Genomic DNA, 22,239 nt, shown 5'->3' with positions numbered 1-22,239 from the left:
GCATTCTTCGCGGACGATCGCGAGGTGCGTGCAACGGACACGAGAGATAGGCTCTATAATTTCACAGCAATATCAGCACAGAGAAGGCGTAGTGCGTCGGGACGTTGCAATCGAGGAGCAAATTCTTGACTTTTTTTAACAAAACCCAGAGGCGAGCGTGCGTTATGCATGGCGAACACTAGGTGTACCGTCCTGCGTTGTACACCGCGTTCTCTGGGAAGAAGGATTACACCCATATCATTTCCATCGGGTGCAACAGCTTCTTCCTCGGGATGAAGAACAGTGAATACATTTCTGCGAAGGTACATCTTTTTTTGTTAAGTATATTTTCATTTAAAGTACGCTTCTGTTATTAATGAATAATTAATAAAATACGTGTAAGATACTAGCACAGTGCAGGCGAAATGCGTCGTTCGCTGAAAAAATATTGTGGACCGACGAGGCGTTGTTCACACCAAACGGAATTTTAAATTCTAAGAATTTCTTTATCGAGAGCAACGAGAATCTCCGTGTTATAAGACAGTGCGACAGTTTCAATACAGGTGAAATCTGAATGTGTCGGCGGGGATAATTGGAAACAGAATTGTAAGTATTTCTATCACAGAAAAATTCATTACATTAAAAGTTAAAAAAACTCATAATATTGTTATTATCACTTTCAGATTGGACCATACTTTCTACTTCCCCGTTTGGACCGGAAAAGAACTAATGTTTCACCGCACTTTTCGCGTCGCGCGCGACAAGTTTTAGTTTACCAGACTTGATCGTGCTTGACTATTTTGTTTGAGGCCACGTAAAATCATTAGTCGAGTCTATGAAAGATCTTGCAGTAAATGAAGTTCGCGAGACCATTGTAGCGGCGTTCAGGTCTATCTCGCCTTGCATGGCAGAAAGAGCAACGCAAAATATTGTTTGGAGGGCCGAACTGTGCGTACAAACACAAGGTCGGCACTTCGAACATATGTTGCGTTAATTTTTTACAGTGGATTAGGCCTACTGGGGATACCACTATAAAAAAAAACGCACTGAGCTATCTACCTCAAAAGGTAGTGCGGAAACGATAGCGTTTCCAAAAATATTAATTGTTCTCGCTTGCGTGGTATCGTTTCACTTCGCTCGCATATCGGTCGGCTCGCCTCACTCTCAGATTGTCGCATCGTCTCGCTCGCGCGGTATCGTTTCGCGTCGCTCGCATATCGGTCGGCTTGCCTCACTCGCGGATTGTCGCATCGTCTCGCTCGCACGGTATCGTTTTACGTCGCTCGCATATCGGTCGGTTCGTCTCACTCGTGGATTGTCGCAACATCTCGCTCGCGCGTCGCCATTCGCTCCGCTTTCCGTATCGTCGCGTCGCTTCGCTCGCGCGCGGCTTCCTTGTCGCTCTTGCGTTAGACAAATTAATTATTTTCTCAATAACCATTGAGAATTTTGCAAAATGGTATTAGACTTTTTAATTTTTTTCATTAAGACCCACCTATTCCTTTCCGGTGTGATACAAACACATTAAATGATACACCCTGTATATGCCTTGCTGTTGCTAGGCCAAAAATCTTACAATCAGCAAATTCGCGGGTGGCAGCCGCGAATGTTCTCGAAGCGTCGCGTCCCGGTCGGAAATGCCGGGTTACCTTGATCGGCGATATTCTGCCGATCCTGCTAAATTGTCGCGCGTGTGCGAGGTTTCGTCGTTATTCTCGAGCCTTCTGTTATCAGGGGCTCGGAATATAACATAAAAAAAGTATAATGTAATATATTGTATCGCATATTCATAAAATATTTATACTTTATAGTCGACACGTATCATTTTTTAATTATTTCTATTCTATCCTTTATTTCTTATAATTGCGAAGCGTGAGTCCGCCTCGTGAATCCGCTTTGTTCGTATGCAACGTACGTATCTGAGTGAGAGAAATAGGATAAGAAGGAGGAGCGATTAGCCAAAGTGTGTGTGCAGCGTCACCCGCATTCGAATTGTATGAGCGCGTAAAAGAATCGTTGATAAACGATAGGCGGTGCGAACGAGTGCAAGCGAGAGAAACGATAGGCGGTGCGAACGGGTGCGAGCGAGAGGGAACGATGGGCGGGCGATACTTGGCGATCCGCCGCCCGTCGCTCGCCGCCTCCGCTGCCGCGACGCCACGGCTAAGGCTCGCGCGATTCCTTTGAAAATTTACGACTCCTTTGAAACTCGCGATGCCGCATGAAAATACCACCGCGGGATAACGCGTTTATCATTTTCAAAAAATATTGAATTTTATTATTTCGATGTTGTTATTATTTTTATAAACAGTCAGTTCCGAGGATCGCCGACACAGATGCGATTTATGGAAAAACACCCTTCCCCGCGTGACGTCATTACCCCTCGCCCTAGGTCACACGGACACTCTAACACAGAGTGTTCCAGAACCGGCGCTTACACATCTACTTATCAAGAGACGCGGTAGTGTCTCGCGTTAAGTGTATGAAGTTTGGAGTCTACCCCGTATTTTTTACGCGAAAGACCGAGTTGTTATCTGACGAGATTTCGAGATCTCTTTAACGGCTAAACCGTTTTTTTTTTTTTTTTTTTTTTTTTTTTTTTTTAATTTGTTTAATCGAAAGATTGTGTTTGATTTTGTTAATAAAAGTCTTTTTACTTTTCTTTTATTTAGTCTGGAAGCTGTGTTATTTTATTTCAAATATTATAATGTCAATTTTCTTTTTTGTTCTCGTCATCGTCAGCGTACTTTTCTTTTTTTTCCACGAGATGGTTGTATTGATTTTGTGTTTGCTCTGAAGTGTTATATTGTATATAAATATGTATTGATTTTTCGTTTTCCTGAAGTTGTTATATTATTTGTATAAAAATATATCAAGAAACGCGTTATTGTTTTGCGTTAATGATTGACGATAAGTTCTGTATATTAATTGATCTTCTAAAATTAAACAAACAAAAAAAACTGAAAATATAAAATTTAAAACATAATGACTCAGTTTCTACATCAAATAGAAAAAAATTAAAAAAACTTTTATTAATAAAATCGAACCCAATCTTTTGAATATACCATGTTAGAAAAGGAACGTTTTAGCCATTAAAGAGATTTCGAAATTTCGTCAGACAACAATTCAGTTTCTAAAAAAAAAGTAATATCTTGAAAAAATTAACTTTAAAAAAAAAGCAAAAAAAGCGTTATGTACGAACTTTAAAAAAAAAACAACAAGTGAGAGAAAAAAACTTAAAAACCAACAACCTCTACAAAAAAGGGTAAAAAACGCAAAAAGTGGCAATAAAGGAAAAAAAAATTGCTCAACTTTAAAAAATAAAAAGACAAAATCTCAAAAAAAAAAAATGATATTAGTAAATAAACGTCAAGTAAAAAAATCGAAAAAAAAACTTAAAAAAAACCCAAGAATAAAAGAAAAATGGCAAAAATAGAAAAGACAAAAAAATGGAAAATAACCCAAAAAAAGTAGAAAAAAATAAAATATAAATACTTAGGAAAGAAAAGAAAAAGAAAAAACTTGACGTGCGAAATAAATGTTAAAAATTAACAGTAAAGTTCGACATATAGATTCATCATAAAATACAGTATAATACGATAAAACAGAAAAAATGTAATAAACATAATATTAAAAAATTATTTCGTAATACATTACATTTAAGATTCATTATAGATCGCTCATTTCTAGAAATAAAAATAAAAACTGTTACGTTCCAGTACGTACAGATAACATTCAATGCAACATTCACTAGCACCCACATGCAGTACTAGGAATTGTGTAATTGTGAAATAGAATAAACTACCTTTATTTTCAAGATAATTTTCATGAAGCGAAGGTTATGTTAGAAAGTTCACCGTACGTTGAATAAGACATAAAGTAATTTCTGCAAAATGATTCTTCAATCTTCGAGCATTCATAATGTATATATTTCCATTTTTTTACGTGTAGATGGAAAAAATTCTTTTAAAAGCTTCGATTTTGATGTCTCCGAGAAAATCTAAAGAAAAAAAAACTTTAAACTATGTAGTAAATTAGTAACATCCCTCACGCCACTTTTGTAATTTACCTCAAAGTAGACATTGGTAAAATGTGAATCTACAAGTCTTACTTTTTACATTATACGTATATACATATATGTATCTTCGCCGTTGGGTTTTTAAGAATTGCATAGCGGACGTATATTCGATGTAGAATTAAAATATAAAAACGCTCAAAATTATTTATGTAAAAATTTTTCTTGCTGTTTATCTGTTTTTTCTCTTTTAAACTTTAAAAAATTTTTTTAACATATATTGTAATACGTGTACATATGTGCATTTATTATGTTAACAATGTGGTTAAAGTTGACAATTAAAAAGGTTATCGCCATTGTAAAATTAAGTTTGTTCATCACTTGGTGTTGGCCTCTCCCAAAAGATGCGATTAAATTAAAAGTTATCTGCGCAGGAGTTTATCAGTACTTTTGTCTAATCGTGACCTTCAGCGTAGCCCTAGGTTTGATAAATACGGTGCGAAATCACTTTGACGATCCCGTCATTATGGCAAAATCGATAAGCGTACTCTGCCCTGCTATACAAGTTGTTTATAATATTGTATGCTGCAAAGTCAATTGTTATCGGTTACAAGTAATTAATATCAATGCAGTTATCACGTAAAATAAAAAGCAATTAAATATTGACACTTTTATACATTTTTTCTTTGTAAATTTATTTAATATATTAATAACCAATTTCAGTTGGTTACTTTTGAAATGGAAAATTTCTGTAAATTGCTTAAACCTCGCGAGGAAATAGTTATACAACGATACATTCATAAATGCGTCTACTTTTATGGTGGATCTATGATTTGGATTTATTTGAGTGCCGTTTTTATTATGTCTGGACCAATCACGCTGGATCAATATTTTCCGACAAACGCCGAGTATCCATTCAATGTTTATCATCAGCCTATTAAATCCATTATCTTTATACAGCAAACTATAGCTTGCATTCAAGGAGCCGCTCAGTTATGCATGAATATTTTTATAGCACTTTTATTATGGTTTGCATCAGCGAGATTTGAAATATTGGTCGAGAAGCTGCAAGAGGTCACAAACCTTTATGAATTAAAAGAATGCATTCAAGAACATCAAAACTTATTAAAGTAAGACGCTATTTATAATAAATTTAATTTTTTAATATAATTAAAAAATAATAATTTAGTATTTTTAAAAACAATTTAAATTATATTAAATTATTACGTTATATCATTAAATATAAAGTTTTTATTATATACATAAAAAATGTTTAATAATTGATACTATTAATATCGGTGTTTTGACATTAGATATACGGAAGAAGTGGTAATCTTAGTTCGTCCTTTTGCATTATCAACTATATGCCTCAGTACTATTGCACTAATAATTGTAGGTCTCATATTATTAACTGTAAGTATAAATTAACTGTTTTAGTCGTATACAGAATATTTGAAGAAAAGTGTCAGAACCAAAATTTCTAAACAGATTATGAAAACTTAAAGAAAAAGTCATATCATTCTGAAATAATCGTAATGGTTATCAAATAATTAATTAAAACATCTAAGCAAATGAGCGCCTTAAAAGCTGTATGATGTGTTGCACCGGGGTCGGTGCAAGGGGTCCGTTCTCCCGGTATATTCGGGAAGTGCCCGGAGGATGTAGATTAATCGTTTAATAAATGCGTTTGTACTTTAATAATCTTCGTTTATTTGTCTCTCTTGGTTTTACAGGCGTCGAGCAGCGTAACGGTTTGCGTTGTAGATTCACAATAACCCGCGGATGTTTGGTGGCCGCGGGTTTTATACGCGACTGTTGCTAAGACGGAAAAGCAACAGTCAGCGGGTTTTGGTCACGTAGGTAAAGAACCGTTTTCGGTCATTGCCAACGTGAAAATTGCAAGGCGTCGATAAGTCAGCGGATTCCAATAATCGGGAGATCCGCTGGCCTCGGTTGTTAACCCGGCCTGCGCCTTCGCGTGCGCGGCCTTCTAGTTGCCAGGGTCGGGTTACAACAGATGAACGCAGTGGGCGATGGTGAGTTTATAGGAAATGGAATCAGTTATAAGAGTCAAGTAGAACGCAGTAAAGGAGCGGTTTCTTGGCACGGTATTATACAGGATGTCCTAAACATACGTAAATAAACTTTAAGGATAGATTGAACGTTTCAAAAAAAGACGAAAAGTTCTATACCATTTTCTAAAATTCTCAATCTATTATTTCCTGACCAAATCCTTTAAACAGACAAGGCTCTTTTCACGCCGAACGGCGTGTTTAATTCTAAGAATTTTATTCGTTAATCTCACGAAAATCCACAAGCTGTCCGCAAAGAAGTGTTCCATTTTCGGTAGAAAATAAACATATGGACAGGAATAATAGGAGATGCGATTGTAAGTATTGTGTACGTAAAAACTTGTTTAAAATATTTTAAAAAATTTATAGTATTTTTATTACCAATTTTTAGATTGAACCATACTTTCTTCTTTCTAATCTAAACAGAGAGATATACGCAGACTTCTTGGAGAATAATCTGTCGATTCTTTTAGAGTATCTGCCGCTTCAAACACGGTAGAATAATATTCATCAGCAAAACAGCGCACTTCCGCACTTTGCTCGTCGCCCGCGACAAATATTGAATACCCGTTTCGCGGATAAATAGATGGGTCGAGGGAGACCAATTGCGTGGTTAGCACGTTCTCCGGATCTGAACGTGCTGGATTATTTTGTGTGGGGTCACATTAAAACCCAAATAGAGAAGATACGTGATCGTACAATTGAAGAGATTTGCAATGCAATTATAGCGGCCTTCGATACGATTACGACTGACATGGCGCAAAAAGCAACGCAGCAAATTATTCGAAAATCCGAAATTTTTTTACAGGCACAAAAGTGGTACTTCGAACAATTGCTGCGTTGAACTTTTGCAGTGGATTAGGCGTACTGGGGATATCACATTAAAAAAAAACGCATTGAGCTATTTACCTCCTCACAAAGTGGTGTGAAAACGATAGCTGTGTGTGACAAATCTAGTCACGAAAATGAATCGCTGGAACTGCTCAGCGATGAGCTCCGACGCGGTAGGCAATAAATTAAATTAAAAGCACATTAAGTTCAACAAATTCAAATTCTATATTTAATAAACAAAAAAACCAAAATAGTAACACACAAAAGATTAGAATGAATTGCGGATTGATGGTCGTCTCGGAGATCTTCTGCCTAGGCTGACCGACGGAAATCTTGGGGGATAAGCAATTTCTTATCCGAACGGCGGATATTTTACCGCGAGGCGACGAAGGATCTTCTTCGCGAGCCTAGTTCTTTAACGCGACCACGATTCTGCAACTCAGAATTCCACGTAATTTAATTCCCTTAGCGCGATTATTAATTTGGCCGTGATAGCAGCGAGATATGCTCGCTCTGAACAACGGAGCCTGACGCCGATCTGTCGAACAGGTGAATTCGGACGAGACTGGCTCGATTTCGATGAAAAGCGAGCAGCAAATGACGAAAACAGTGTCTCGTTATAGACAATATCGAGGAACCTAGTTATAACTGGATTAAACCAGTTATAACACTAGTGTTATATCCCGAGCCCTTAGCAACAGAGGCTCGGGAATAACGCCGGAATGTCGCACGCGCGCGACCGTTTAGCTTGATCGGCAGAATACCGCCGATCAAGGTAACCCGGCATTTCCGGCCGGGATGCGAAGTCCGAGGACAGTCGCGGTTGCCACCCGCGATTCCGCTGATTGCTATGAATTTTGGCATAGCAACAGTAGGAGATATACAGGGGCAGCCGTGGCCCGGACAGTCAGTCGCTACCAAGAATCACGCGTGGAATTTATAATATAATTAGTGCAAGTGACGATCTGTAAGAAGAATGAAATAAAAGAAATCAACCCATATAATTACGAGACGACTTTATTTATCGGTCCTGTTACAAATCTCTCCGGAGAACGAACCCCACGGCACCCTCGCGGTGTAACACTAGGTTTTGATCGTAAACATCGACGGGTCTCGCTAGATCGAACGACGATGCTTAAATCTGCTCCGAAATATAAACACGAATTAAACGAAATAACGCGAGTTCTCTAAGCGCCTTATTCCTCGATCGAACAATAGCGTTTCTTTTAGAAATTCGTAAAAATTTACAAGTAAATTCGGAAGTTAATCCCGCTCGCGCATAATCGCTTTATTTTGCTCGCGTGTTGGCGCTTTGCTTCACTTGTCGCGCATTAACTCCGCCCATTCTCTTTGAGATATACTCGCCACCGTCTGTCGCGCGCTGACTCGGCTTGCGCTTTGTTGTCGCTTTTACGCATACAAATAAAAATTTTTTTTCGATAACGGTTGTGTAGCGAGTCGTCCGCCGAGATACCGACACAGCCTTTGAATCGCGCCGATGTGTTTGTAGAGTGCCTCAAAATACGCGCGCGGCTTTTGTAAATACCACCGTTTCGGAACGCGATTTCCGAAACAGATAACATTGAAACGTCCTCGTAAGGACTCGAGTCCGATCGTCAATCGTCGTAGGCGGTCGTCTCTAAAAAAAGTCGTCGCAGTCAGTCGGTTGCTAGCATTAAGTTCAAACAGTCGCTTCGCGAACCTTATATATATATCGTAATAAACATTTATGAACTTTATACCTTTTTACGTTAAATCCTTACGGGAAAACCTACAGTTGAGAATTTTAGAAAGTGGTACAGGACTTTTCGTCTTCTTTCGAGACGTTCTATCTATCTTAGAAGTTTGTTTACGTACGTTTGGGACACCCTGTATGTTGCAACCACAAAACAACTTTATCGCGTGATGCTAGTCTATCATTGATCGCTGACTTAGGGTGCGTTTAAAAAGACGCTATTAACGCTACCAACGCAAACGCTGTCAACTCTGTTCACAGAGCCAACAGCGCGATAGCAGTAGCGTTCTCTATAAACGGTAGATAGCGTTAGCCAGTACAGCACCGACTGCTAACCTTTTTGGTGTGGCGGAACAATGTTTGACAGCATTAGTCATGTTATCACAAATAAAGATGTAAAAAAAAAAAATGATCTTCATGTTATCTAATGAAGATCGAAGCCTCGAAATCCGAGCATCGTAATTCATCCATCATTTATTTAACTACAATTATTTCTCTTTTTACATTTTTTAGTAATATAAATTTACGTCTGTATTTAAATTAACAAATTGTGTTCTAGCATATCTAATGAGTGTGTTAACAATTACCACTTGACCTCATTTTTTAGCGTCTATTAACAAATTGCACAATTTTCTATAATTTTTGTTTTAAATAATCGTCGATATCAAAGACATTAGCAGCCGGTGCTATCACGTGCTATACAGATGCTGACAAATGCGTTTATTGGTGTTCACGGAGACACTACCAACGTAAACGCTATCGACACACTTCTTCGGAAGAAATAGCGTTGATAGCGTCAAAGAATGACGTTACATAGGAGAGAACGGGGCAAGTTGGCCAACTGTAAATAATATCATCGGTGACGTCACGGTTGTGTTTGGTAGCACTATCTCCTAGCTCCATGAACGGTCGATAGCGCTAAATAGCACAAATAGCGTCTCCTGAAACGCACCCTTCTATCTAATCTATTTCTTTTAAATATACTTGGTGTCGTCTGCCGTATTTATTCTGTGAATTTTAAAATGCTCATTCGCTCAGATGCTTAAATTAATTATTCAATAATCATTATGCTTTTGTAAAATGGTATATGATATTTCGTTTCGGATTCTTATGGTTTACCAACAATTTTCAGCTATCACTTTATTTAAGAAATTGTATATAATATAAATTTAATTAATATTTATATGCACATTTCATTTTTTAATTAAAAGATTTGGTAATATTTATATCAGGTGTGTCCAAATGCGTACAATGTAAAATGGACACCAACAATGAGATTCCTTAAGTAGGGTTAAGATAAATTATTTAAAAATATGATAATTATTTACTTTAGGGAAGGCAGCTCCGATGACTTTGACCTTGACATATGTTGTCAAGGTCACTGCCCCGAGTAACGAACTCAAGGTCATAATCGGCAGTCGTGCCTCCTTAAAAAGTTATAACAAAAAGAAAATCTTATCAAGATCCACACATCAATTACAATGGGTTGGGTTAAGTTAGTTTTGACAATCGTGAGGCCCCCCGCAGGGGGGCCGAACTTTCTGTCTGGCATTTTTAATTATTTATGCATCCTTAAAAAGTAATATCGAAAAGAAAATTATTTAAAGCAGAGACCTTCTGGTGTAGTGCATTGTTATTAATAAACAGCTGTTTAATGTTTATACATGATTTATTGATTATTATTCAGTGGATAGATTTGAGCAATAATTTAAAAAAATTTGTTTATACGGTCTGCATAATTATATTGCCGCTTAAAAATAAATTTGTTAAATAATGTAAATAATGATGTTTACGTGTACCAAATCGAGGAATTCCATATCGTATATCGCGCCATAATCGTTCAATGTTTTGTGTATGAACACCAGTAATAGGGTCCACAAAATTTTGAGAATAATTTACTTTCTTATGTAAATATCTTTCTTCACACAAAACATCATAGACACGCCAAGAATCGCTATACAATATGGTTCACGGTTTAATGTAGCGACGAATTAATGAAATTAACGTGGTCAATGATTGATTTGGCACTAAAAGAACTAACGATTTTCCGCTTTGCCGTTTTACACCTACAAATAACCACTGTCTATTAATTACTCATCTTCTATGATGTTTTTGACGTCCAAATTTTGCTTCATTTATTTCAACAATAATATCTAGACCGCCTAATGTTGTAGTGTTATCAGTTAACCATTGATGCAGCAACAATAAAATTAATAAAATATACTATTGTACGGAATTACGCGACGTTAGGCTACGAGCAAATTAAAAGACTGTTTGCAAGAGTCACAAATTAAATTTAATAACGTCAATTATACATTTAATCAACTCAGTTGCATTCAGCGTGAGTAAAAACCGAGAAACGCGCAAAGCAACGCGATCGACTGGTATTCTCGAAGCGCGAGAATACTTAGCGCGATATATGATAACCTGAGCGAAAGAAAGAACGTAAGAACAGTATAAAGAAACTCTGAAGCACAGAGGTGTGTTCTTACACTCGGCGACTAAACCCGCTTTCGGAGAACCGGGCTTTTTATACCACAAAAATGGTGGAACATTCGATGAATTCGAATGCCAGACTCTCAACATTGAAAAACGGTCGACGAAGCACATAGACCATACGCTGTAATACACAGCTATTTTCGCTTGGTAAGAGAGCGTCGAACGGATGATAATAACAGCGAAAGCGACCTAGACAGAACAACAGCTGTGCGAGCATCTTACATACACGTGCTCTGTTTCGAACCAAGCAAATTCTGCGATTGAAAGCAAAACGAATTAATATTGAACTGCTCGCCTATACATCTCTCAAACAACTATACACAATTCACTCATTATTTCAAATAACAAAATATTCCATTTACAAAAAACGTAGGTAATTCTGTTAGTTTTTTAAACTATATAACGTTTTTAAGCAATACTTACTTCACGGCCAAAATTAATGCAATCCACAGCGATACTGAATGATATTTGCAATTTACTTTGCAATAATTGTTGTCGTGGAGAATTTATCATTAGAAAATAGAAAATAATTCGCCAGAATAAAACTAAATTTAAATGTGCTTTTGAAAACCATGTTCCCGTCAATGCGCTCAATTTAAAATTACATGTTTTTTGTTGTATTTTTTTTGTGTACTTGTTTATAATAATAATTGGTACAATGTGTTGAAATAATAAAATTGCAATACTATTTTATATATATATATTTTATCGAGCGTTTCTCAGTAGTATTTTTCTGTAACAAGACGCCAAGGGCCTTGAAATAATTGCTTAGCATCATATATCCTACGAGGGACTATCCCGTTTTATTCGCATAGGCTTTATTCGCATACGCTCAATTAGCAGGCAGTCAGTCTCGCCTTGGCAACTGGCACGTATATATCTCCCCTTATTTCGTACACTTAGTTGTTCATTAAAATACTCTTATAATTTCATTCTTTCCTTTTATTCATCCTTAAATAAAAGTTTCAACACAATGCATTATAAGTAAATCTGTTTCCGGTTTTACTTTAATATCCATATTGCATCGTGGACATGTAACATGATGTCGAAGCACTTTTTTGCTCTGTAAGTATCGTATCAATTTTATAAAATTGTAAGTTTAATGAATAAACTCGTAAAAGAGCATGATGGTAAGTAATCACATCCGTAGTAAAGGAACAACTGTGTCCTGCTGTTCTAACTACATGTAAGGATAAACACAGAAGTGGAAATAGAATTTATGATACTTTGTGTTTATATTTCAATTTGTTTCATATTTTGGTATATTAATCTAAATAAACTAAAGTCGGTAACTTTAGGTACCTAGTTATAATTTTTCAGTCACCGTAATAATTTCACGTTGTGAACGTCTTGTACTGGATATAGAACAACAACAATAAGTCTCTGCTTAAAAAAATTTTGTTTTTGTTATAACATATAAAAATACCAGAAAGAAAGTTTAGGCCTCCTGCGGGGAGCCTCACGATTGTCAAAACTAACCTAACCCAACCCATTGTAATTGATGTGTAGATCTTGATAAGATTTTTTTTTCGTTATAACTTTTTAAGGAGGCACGACCGCCGAATATGACCTTGAGTTCGTTACTCGGGGAAATGACTTTGACAACATATGTCAAGGTCAAAGTCATCAGAGCTGCCTCCCCTAAAGTGAATAATTACCAAAAATATTTTTAGAATATCAACTAAGAATATCTATAAGAAATCCATATAAAATTTCTTTTATTTAAAAAAAGTTTTCACTACACAAAGACATTTGTCAAATAATAATTACATTTATAAAAAAAAGTAATTAAAATAATAGTTTTTTTTTAATATTGCTGTAACTTCAGTAATTAAATAATAACAAAATTTTGCATAAGATATCGCAACAAACATTAGATAAGGCGGCATCAGTAACTCACTTAGAATGACGAAAGTTAAAATTAATAAATATAAGAATAAATAGAAATAAAAACAGTTGCGAGACCTTATTGCCGAAATTGCTGAGATCGCATTAGCCGAGTAACTTAATTACAGCCATGCAAACTGCTGATACTGAAGAATCAGCATCACGTTTAAATATCTATCGGATCGTCACCCGTGCAATCAATCCCAAGAGATATCTCACTAGCAACGTGAAACTTGTTGCGTGTTACATATCAAAGTACCTCAAAAAGACGAGGAGTCGCCACCAAATATTTATGATCGTTAATGTTGATAATTAATGGGTGAATTTTAGTGAATCTCCATTGTATATCAAATTAACAAAATTATGTTAAGTACAGTTATCAAGGTAATTATTTAATATTACTTAAAAGGAGCCTGAAAGCTGCTGTTGCACCGCAGTTGGTGACGGGGTTTGTCCTTCGAGGACCGTCGATGCGAGGAGCGGATGTAAAATAATTGTAGTGTAGTTGAATAAATATAGATATATTTTAAGTTTCTTCGAGGAGCGTTACACTTGATTCAATCTTCCCTTCACTACACTATTTTCACGACACAGCGTTATTGCATGGTCTCGTCTTTGCAAGGTACTATGGTATTCGACACGCGATCAATCTCACGTTGCTTGTAAGAGATTACTTACGACTGATCGCGAGCGACAACCCACAATTATTTAACAGACAACGGAACCTCGCAAAATAAAAAATTTTTTTTTAATTGAAGCTTTGCACACACTTAGAAATTGATATAAAATAAATTTAAAAAATAATATTAGCTGTTAATATTCGATTTTAAGAGGTAAAACCATCCCTCAAAGTTAAAACCAAATTATACTTTTTTTGATATATCTCGAAAACTATTTAAAGTATTAAAAAATGTTTTATACAAAAATTTTATGGTAAAAATAGTTTTATTTAACTGCAGTAACAAAATAAAAAAAAATTTTTTTTTAATAAATTTTTTTTGTTTAATTTGTTACGTCAAGTAAATAATTTATTTGATTAAAAATAGGAGGAAATCCTTAAGAAAGAGATTCGTGGATAAGGCAGAGAAATGACATACCACCGAATTTTGCGAGGGATTTTGTATTCGAAAACCACGCAGTTTACGCGCAAAGACAATTAGAAAAGTATTGAGGCTCTCGAAGAGCAACCAGAATCAAGAGAGGTCATAGATCCTCTCCTGGAGCTCCTTCGAAGAACCAGGAAGGTTTTAATACGGAGATAAACGCGTAGATGGTTCTTTTTTAGAGAAAAAAATTTAATCCTTCTTCTCTGGGACAAAACCAGCAGTGATGTTTCGCAATTAATGGATATTCGGGTTTTCTTGAAAAAAAAATAGTTTAAACTTTCAAATGTAATAAACAAGGTTTTTAATTAACTAGATACATTTAACAAAAAAAAATAAATTTATCGATTTGAAAGAAAAAAATTATACAGGGTGTCCCATACTAAACGGACGTAATTTGAGAAGTAAGTAGAACTGGTCTAGACGAATAGAAAAGTCTTATATTATTTTGTAAAATTCTCAACAGTTATTGAAAAAAAAATTAATTTGTCTAGCGCAAGAGCGACAAGAAAGCTACGCGTAAATGAGCGCGACAAGCGACGGCATCATTTTTAGTTACTCGTCTGTCGCGCTCATTCACGCGTAGCTTCCTTGTCGCTCTTGCGTTAGACAAATTAATTATTTTCTCAATAACGGTTGAGAATTTTACAAAATAATATAAGACTTTTCTATTTGTCTAGACCAGTTCTACCTACTTCTCAAATTACGTCCGTTTAGTATGGGACACCCTGTATAATAAGAGAATGGAATAAGTCTTAACATTAAGTAAATTTTTAACATCTTAAACATTAAAGCGAGAGTATATTACTGGGTGGGTGGGTGTATGTGTGCGTGTGCGCGTGTATGTGTGTGTGTAATTTACTTAGTGTGTAATTAACTTAGTCGAGGGTGATCTCCTCAATCTCGCATACCCTGACAGTTGTGCGCGGGAACACTAAGTTTATAAGTCCCATCGAGGCCAGGAAGGGAGTTTCCACCCCCGGATAGTAAATAAAGAAATTTGAGTCAGGAGGAGATTGACTCGCCTGCCTACTAATCTTTTCGAGATCAAAATAGTCGGGGCCGATGTTGAAGGCCCCTTTTGGAACAGGATCCGTCCACGGAGTACTAGTTCTTCGAAGGAGCTCCAGGAGAGGATCTATGACCTCCCTTGATTCTGGTTGCTCTTCGAGAACCTCGATACTCGGGACAGGTGACGGAGAATAATCTCGGAAGTCTATCTCCGGGAGAGAGATTGAATCATCCTCACCCGGAGAGTCGATCTCATCGGGAACGAAAGGAAAAAGAGGCGGAGAGAGAGGAGAGGAACAGGCCCTGAACTCACTTTCAGGAAAACGTGAGTCGGAGATGAGAGAAGAGCTAAGTGTATAAGACGGAGTCGTGGGGCGGAATTGTTCCGATCCTGGCTTCGTGGACCGTTCGGAGAAGTCTGACGCGTCGAGTAAATCAGTCGGCGGATTATAGCAGTAAAGTGGCTCGGGGTTTCCGTGTATGGAGGATGTTGAAGGAGCACCCGGTCGCGGGGACCACGGCCTATCTTCTTGACGCGGAGGAGTCAGAAATACTTCTTTATTCGGGGCCGCCGCACACAGGTATTGGATAAAGAACCTTCGAACTAATTCTTGAAGATTCCTTATTTGTTTATTACGCCGCACCTGGCTCTTCTTTAGCGTTTTTCTATTCGATGATTTCACTAGAATATATAATTGAATTTAATTTAATATGACATGGAATTAATTAAGTTAAAATAAAGAAAGGATCGAGGGAGACTCGTCGTACTCATCCATTCGGAATTCTTGGTTCGCCCAACCATGGATCTTTAGAGTTTATTGAACGCAAAGAATGCTACACGATTTTTAAGCCTTAAACAGTCGCCAATTCCTTAGTAACATTTTGCGGGGTGAACTACGGAAAGTTGCCAATTCATCGACAGCATGTCGTAGCTTATATTCGGCAGCAATTAGCTTCGTGAAACGATTCACCGCAAAGTCCAGAGGACTTATTTGATACCTTGAAATCCCGACACGGACGATCTCTTCTCATTTTATTTGGATTTATTAAATAAAACACTTGAATTCATTACATATTTAGCGGAATCAAGAATACGCAGGATATGATAATTAACTGTTGAGACTTACTTTTTAGGAGATCTTCTTTTGATTCTTTTTTGAAATTTTCTCTGAATTCACAGGCACACACGATTTGTTTAAAATAAACTTTGCGTCAAAAGTTTGGAGAGCAAGAGAGCGTGCTCCGCCGAAACACAAAATTTTATAAGCTCGGAAAAGAGGAGGACTATGGCCGAATTTTAATTTTTCAGAAACTCAAAATTTTCATTTGCCGAGCATGTTCCTCCACTTTCCTTTTTTTACAATTATTGGGTACTTGCGCCTCATCCCTTCTCCGTTTCTTAAATTTCTAGGTTTTCGCCCTCAGTTTCTAGATTTTGGTGAGGAGTTTCCAATATCTATTGGTTTTAAAATAAATGTTTATAAGAGACTCCGCCTTAGCGAGTCTTCCCCTTCGAGCCTTCCAAAATGTTGTTAACATTTTTAGAAAAAATGGTTAGAGAATTTTATTATAGGCACCTCACATTTTGTTGCCTGAATTTTGATGTCTTTCGTCCGAACGTCACATTCTTCTAATTGTAGGCCTCTCGCGCCCTTGGTTTTTTTAAAACTTGGAATCCACGGCGTAATTACAACTCGGAAAATTACTTCTTCTTCTTGAATCCTGTTACCTACGGTCATACGTTTGATAAAAGTTGGAAATATTTATGGGCTTCTAAGTTTGATTTTTTGTGTCGCGTCCAGACAAGTTTTTATTGTCTGGTTTTCGTTGGCGCCAAGTTTACAATTTGTTATATGTTTTTTTTTTTTTTTTCAAACGTATGGTAATAGTGGATATTTCTAGTTATAAAATTGTCTTTTTGGAAGGTTCCAAAGTCTTCTCTTTGTGCTTCAATGGAATACGGTGTACTTCCCCTTAACTAAATTTTCTAATATATGTCGAAAAAATGAGATGTGGAGTTGGAGACGTAACAAATTGTTATAACATTTTTTTTTAATTTCATTACTACAATTAAATAAAACTATTATCACCATAAAACTTTAGTATGAAACATTTTTTAATATTTTAAATAGTTTTCGAGATATATTAAAAAAAGTGTAAATTGGTTTTATAATAATTTTTAGAGGTGGTTTCGCCCTTCAAAACCGAATATTAGCAGCTAATATTAGTTTTTAAATTTATTTAATATTGATCTCTAAATATGTGTGTTAGAATAATGATAAATTTATGTATAATCATCGCGCGTTCAAAGGCGTGTTAGGCGGAACGTATAGCCGCACAAGAGGAAGAGCGAGAATCCAGAGTAGTAAGATACGAGTTAAGAAAAGACTATCAGTGCAGCCTCTGTACCTTAAGTTTTATTAATTAAGATGATTTATTCGGTCCTTAACTACTAATCCATAACCACGTATTGAAGAATAAGACTAAAAGAATATTGATTAAATTTACCAAATTAAGAAATCAATTTATTGTCAAATAATTCCACTAAATATACAATTATTTTAACATGGTAGCAGAGCGTGGTTGAATAAATTTGGTGAAAGGTTGACGAAAGCAGCGATTAATGGAAATAAATTGCATTGCAATACATAGTACCCAATCAGTAAAAATAAAAGTTTATCTTTAACGGTGCAACATAAGTAGACAGAAAATAAGGTACTCTTTGGGTGGCGCACGTTGGTTCCCAGGCTACACTCCGACTTTCTGTACTAGAATGCACAAGTTCAAATCATTTTGGTCCTTCTGACTCAAATAAAAAGCAGTTCTTATGTCCACTGGGTTTTATCAGAATCTAATCCTAATAGATCCTGATATAAGAAAGAGATTGTATTTTATAGGGCTAGTGATGACAAAAGTCAGTGTGAGTCAAGTGCGTGGTTATTCGGAACGAAATTAAAAGCGTGAGAATTATTTAGCGATAAGCCGAATAAGCAAGATCGCGTCGCTTCTCGCTTTGTTGTCGGGCTTCGGTGCTGAGAGTAGATGTACATAGGCCGGTTCTGGACCAATTCGTGTTAGTGTGTCCGTGTGACCTAGGGCGAGGGGTAATGACGTCACGCGGGGAGGGGTGTTTTTCCAGGAATCGCTCCTTTGTCTGCGATTCTCGGAATCGATTGTTTATAAATATAACAATAACATAAAAGTTATGAAATTTGATATTTTAATTACGTAATATGATATTTTAATTACGTAATTTGATATTTTTTAAAAATAAATAAGTGCGTTATCGCGCCGCGGTATTTTCCTGCGGCATCGCGAATTTCAAAGGGTTGGCATTTTTTCAAAAGGGGAAAGGGGGGGGGTGTCTTATTTTTACAGGGGGTAAAGGGGGGGGGGTGGGTGTTGGGGGTGATCACGCGAGTCTTAGTCATGGCGTCGGCGGCGGCGAGCGGCGGGGCGGCGGCGGATCGCAAAGGATCGCGCGCCCATCGTTCCGTCTCGCTCGCACCCGTTCGCGCCGCCTATCGTTCCCTCTCGCTCGCTCTCGTTCACGCGTTCGTCACCATCGACTACGACTCGCTCGCACCCGTTCGCGCCGCCTATCGTTCCCTCTCGCTCGCTCTCGTTCACGCGTTCGTCACCATCGACTACGACTCCTCCTTATTATCTGGTTTCTCTCTCACTCAGATACGTATGTTGCATACGAACGAGGGCGGACTCACAATTATAATAAAATGAAGGATGGAATAGAAGCGATTAAAAATGATACGTGCCGATTACAAAATTATATATTTATTTTATGAATATGCGTTAAAATATATTACACAGTTTTATACATTTATTACAAGCGCAAGTAGTTCGCAATCTACAATTTGTTGTTCGTCGAAGGAATCGCTGCTGCGTATAGCGCTCACTGCCTCGGTGCGATTCCTCGATGCGGAAGCGATTTTGCAAAATCGCTCGTATTTGTCGTCGATCTTCGGTAGGACTTTGTTAAGTACGTTGAACGTCAAAGAGACGCAATCATCGAAATCCAGCATTCGCGTGAACGTAGCTTCGGTCATGGCCATACGTGTGTCGACCGATTCGAGTCGTACAAGTTTCATTTCGTTCATGCGGCAAATTCGTACTGTGAGCGAACCTATGTTCGCAACGTCGTACGGTTGCTTCGGTCGATCGTGAAGCATATTCAGAATTGTCCATCGATGCTCGCACAGTTCTTTCCAGGTGTCGAGCGACATGGTTAATTCATCTCCTCGATTATCACCTATGATGATTTCCGCAAAACAACGCGTGCCAACGTTCACGCCGATCTCAAGATATTTGTATCCCGTTTGAGTCAGTGGGTATCGCCGGCAGAGTAAGCGCGTCACGTATCGTTTTGGCGAGATGCTGGAAATTAAATAAACGCAATTATGAATATAAATATATTAATTGGAAGTAATTAATTTTATAAGAATGAAAAAACTTACTCGTTAAATTTTTCTCGCTAGATGAGGCTTCAGCACCGCAATCATTTCGACGCACTTCGTAACAGTTTCTCTCGTTGTAATACATCGTCGTATTCGCAGTCGTAGTCGTAGTCGTAGAGGAAGTCGTTGCTGCGGCCAAAGCGAAGAATGTACTGATCGCACGATCTGAGGGTACCTCGAGTCGAGGACGGTTGCGAAAAATCCCCTCTTTCATTAATTAAAATTTGCATAGAGTGGGGAAATATAAAACGCAGTTAGAAAAATTTTTGGAGAGGGTAATTAAGAGAGGGGGTGATTGGGGAGAGGGTAAAATAATCGAAAGACGTACATGTATAGGTATGTGATACAAAAAAAGTTTTTATTCAAAATTATACGTCATCATTTTGATGGTTACGCCACCAATTGTACAATTTAAATACATTTTGTACGGCGCAATTTTTGCAATGTCTTCTACAGCGGAAAGTATTCGAATCGTCCAAATCGTTGAGCGATTCAATGTTTTCAAAATCCTCTTCGATGTTCCTGACGATCAGATTGTCTGTGTAGAATTTGATATCATCATAATCGTCGCCGTAGTAATCCTCTTCAAGCATATCTTGCAGCCAATCGCGTTTTTCTAGTCCTTTAACGTATACGATGGCGTGATCGTAGCAGTCCTCCTCATTCTGTAGGGCTCTGATGATCAGGCGTTTAGCCCGACTGTATGGAACGTCCCCATCTTCCCACGCTATACCGTGATGATTTCGTACCAGCCAGGTAACGAGACGTCTGTCATCTCGCGATACTGCACCCCACGACATAGGAGTCGTAAAGACGTAATGCGCGAGAACGGCACCACCTCGCAGCACCGCTGCTTCCTTCACGACGAAACGTCGTCCAATGGGATAACCTTGCAGATCGACGAACGTTGGTGTGGACATGATGATGACGTTTGACGATGCGACTCAATCGAAGGAAGTTACAATACTGAATACGCGCGAGCAAATTCATTGGTCTTGTTAATTTCCCCCTCCTTTCCAAATCGCATTACTTTTTTAAATGCTTCGAGACAAAATCCGTCACGCGTTCCTGAAGTCGTTCGGTTCGCGACTTTTTATCCGTTTGCGTGAATGCATCAACCACTGTGTTTCCCGAGGGTGTCACTCGATACGTCATTCCTCTGTTCAATAAGTGATCCGTCGATCTAGGATCCGTTTGCGTACCTTTATCTTCCTTCATGCGACTCGCGTTATCGCACCAACAAGACGGTTGATACTTTGATGGTTTCATGACGACGATGACAATCTCTCTCTCTCTATCGACGTTACGCATACGACGGAATGGAAGTGAATACGCAACGGTCGTCGATTCACCGCTTTACATACACACGTCGAAGATCATTTCTACGTGATCTTACGTACAACGTTGGTCAACGGATTGTATTGAACCAAACGATCGTGTATGATGAGACAGTAAGCCGTGGTATTTGGCGCTACATTGTCCTTGCATTCAAACTCTAATCTCACGTCCACGGTAGCGGTTTTAACCGACTCGTTTTGACGCGAGCAGTCGATGATGACGAACGGACCGTTGAGCAGAAACGACGTGACGGTGAGATTCGGTTCGAGATACTCGTAGCCGTAATATTCTTTGCAGAAACGCGCGTACGCGTCGTAGAGAATCGCGTATCTACGTTTGCTAAAGTCGAGGTTCATATCGTCGTACGGGTAGCACTCGGAGTTGAGATAGAGCTTCACGTTGGTCAGTTTGCAGTCGTCGAAACGACTGTTGTCCTCGGACATGATGTTTTTTCGACCTGTCTGCAGAGCGAAGATGACGTATCGAGGTTTCTCGAGTTGCGTGGCGGTCTTGATGGCCCACGAGTGCTTGGTCGTGAGTTGCAGTAGCGGAAACTCATACAGATCCCATGAGCGAAATCCCATACTGACGAATCGACCGCTCTCCAAGGTGCGCAACATCGCCAATTTCTTTACCTCGTTTAAAAGTACGTGAGGCATACGCCATTGTATTTTCAGCAAGTCAACCTTAGGCTCGACCGCGGAACTGCCCACCAGGCAATTGTTGTCGTTGCGCGCTCGTATGAGAATCAATTCGTGACGAGCGTTGATCACGACGCGTCTATAGTCCTCGCAAAATCCCAGCAGCATGTTGAGCGGTACGCAGAAATTGAAGTAACCGTTTGCATTGATCGTGGGACTGAGCCATCCCGCGTTCCGCAGAATCACGCTCCTGTTGGACGAAACAGTCGCGTAATTTTTCAGCGTGCTGGTTATGCCGACATTTCGGTTACGATCGATCTCCACACCGTCGAGCTCGTATCGTATCTCGTCGAACATGAAGGCGATGCAGTTGTCTCCGAGAGTCACGTCAGCTCCCGCAACCACCTTGCCCTTCGTTAATTTTCCCTCGACGTAGAGAAAACTATCGTGCGGTAGCGTGTACAGATCTTGCTGTTGTATCGGTATTCTTATCTCATCGCTGTGTTCGAACGTCGTATTGGCGAACGGATTGTAAGCGTGAGTCTCGATCTTGACGATTCGATCGTCGAAGACCGGTTCGTCTCGGATATTCAAAATGTCGGACATCGTTCAGATAAAGTTATTTCGCACAGCGAATCCGAGCGATCTCAGAAATT

The 22,239-nt window shown here is 38.3% G+C and overlaps 1 protein-coding gene and 1 pseudogene across 1 annotated transcript; one reads left to right on the top strand and one right to left on the bottom strand.

Annotated features, from left to right (window-relative positions):
• The first annotated feature begins 4,520 nt into the window (after nucleotides 1-4,520).
• On the top strand, nucleotides 4,521-5,769 carry LOC139102115 (uncharacterized). The gene is made up of 4 exons (XM_070655804.1): nucleotides 4,521-4,607; nucleotides 4,718-5,124; nucleotides 5,308-5,407; nucleotides 5,728-5,769. The coding sequence occupies exons 1-4, from the start codon at nucleotides 4,521-4,523 to the stop codon at nucleotides 5,767-5,769; spliced, it is 636 nt and encodes a 211-aa protein (XP_070511905.1).
• A 4,585-nt stretch (nucleotides 5,770-10,354) lies between these two features.
• Nucleotides 10,355-12,149, bottom strand: LOC139102105 (uncharacterized; annotated as a pseudogene).
• Between the last annotated feature and the right edge of the window lie 10,090 nt (nucleotides 12,150-22,239).

The sequence above is a fragment of the Cardiocondyla obscurior genome, linkage group LG04, assembly GCF_019399895.1.
Source record: "Cardiocondyla obscurior isolate alpha-2009 linkage group LG04, Cobs3.1, whole genome shotgun sequence".
NCBI lineage: Eukaryota > Metazoa > Arthropoda > Insecta > Hymenoptera > Formicidae > Cardiocondyla > Cardiocondyla obscurior.
This window is presented reverse-complemented; position numbering and strand designations above follow the sequence as displayed.

What these genes read in the sequence shown, in the direction of transcription:
- LOC139102115 (XM_070655804.1), top strand. Translation starts at nt 4,521, where the DNA reads ATGGCAAAATCGATAAGCGTACTCTGCCCTGCTATACAAGTTGTTTAT. An exon ending in TCAATTGTTATCGGTTACAA is followed by an intron (nt 4,608 to 4,717) that starts GTAATTAATATC and finishes AACCAATTTCAG; the next exon opens with TTGGTTACTTTTGAAATGGA. An exon ending in GAACATCAAAACTTATTAAA is followed by an intron (nt 5,125 to 5,307) that starts GTAAGACGCTAT and finishes TTTTGACATTAG; the next exon opens with ATATACGGAAGAAGTGGTAA.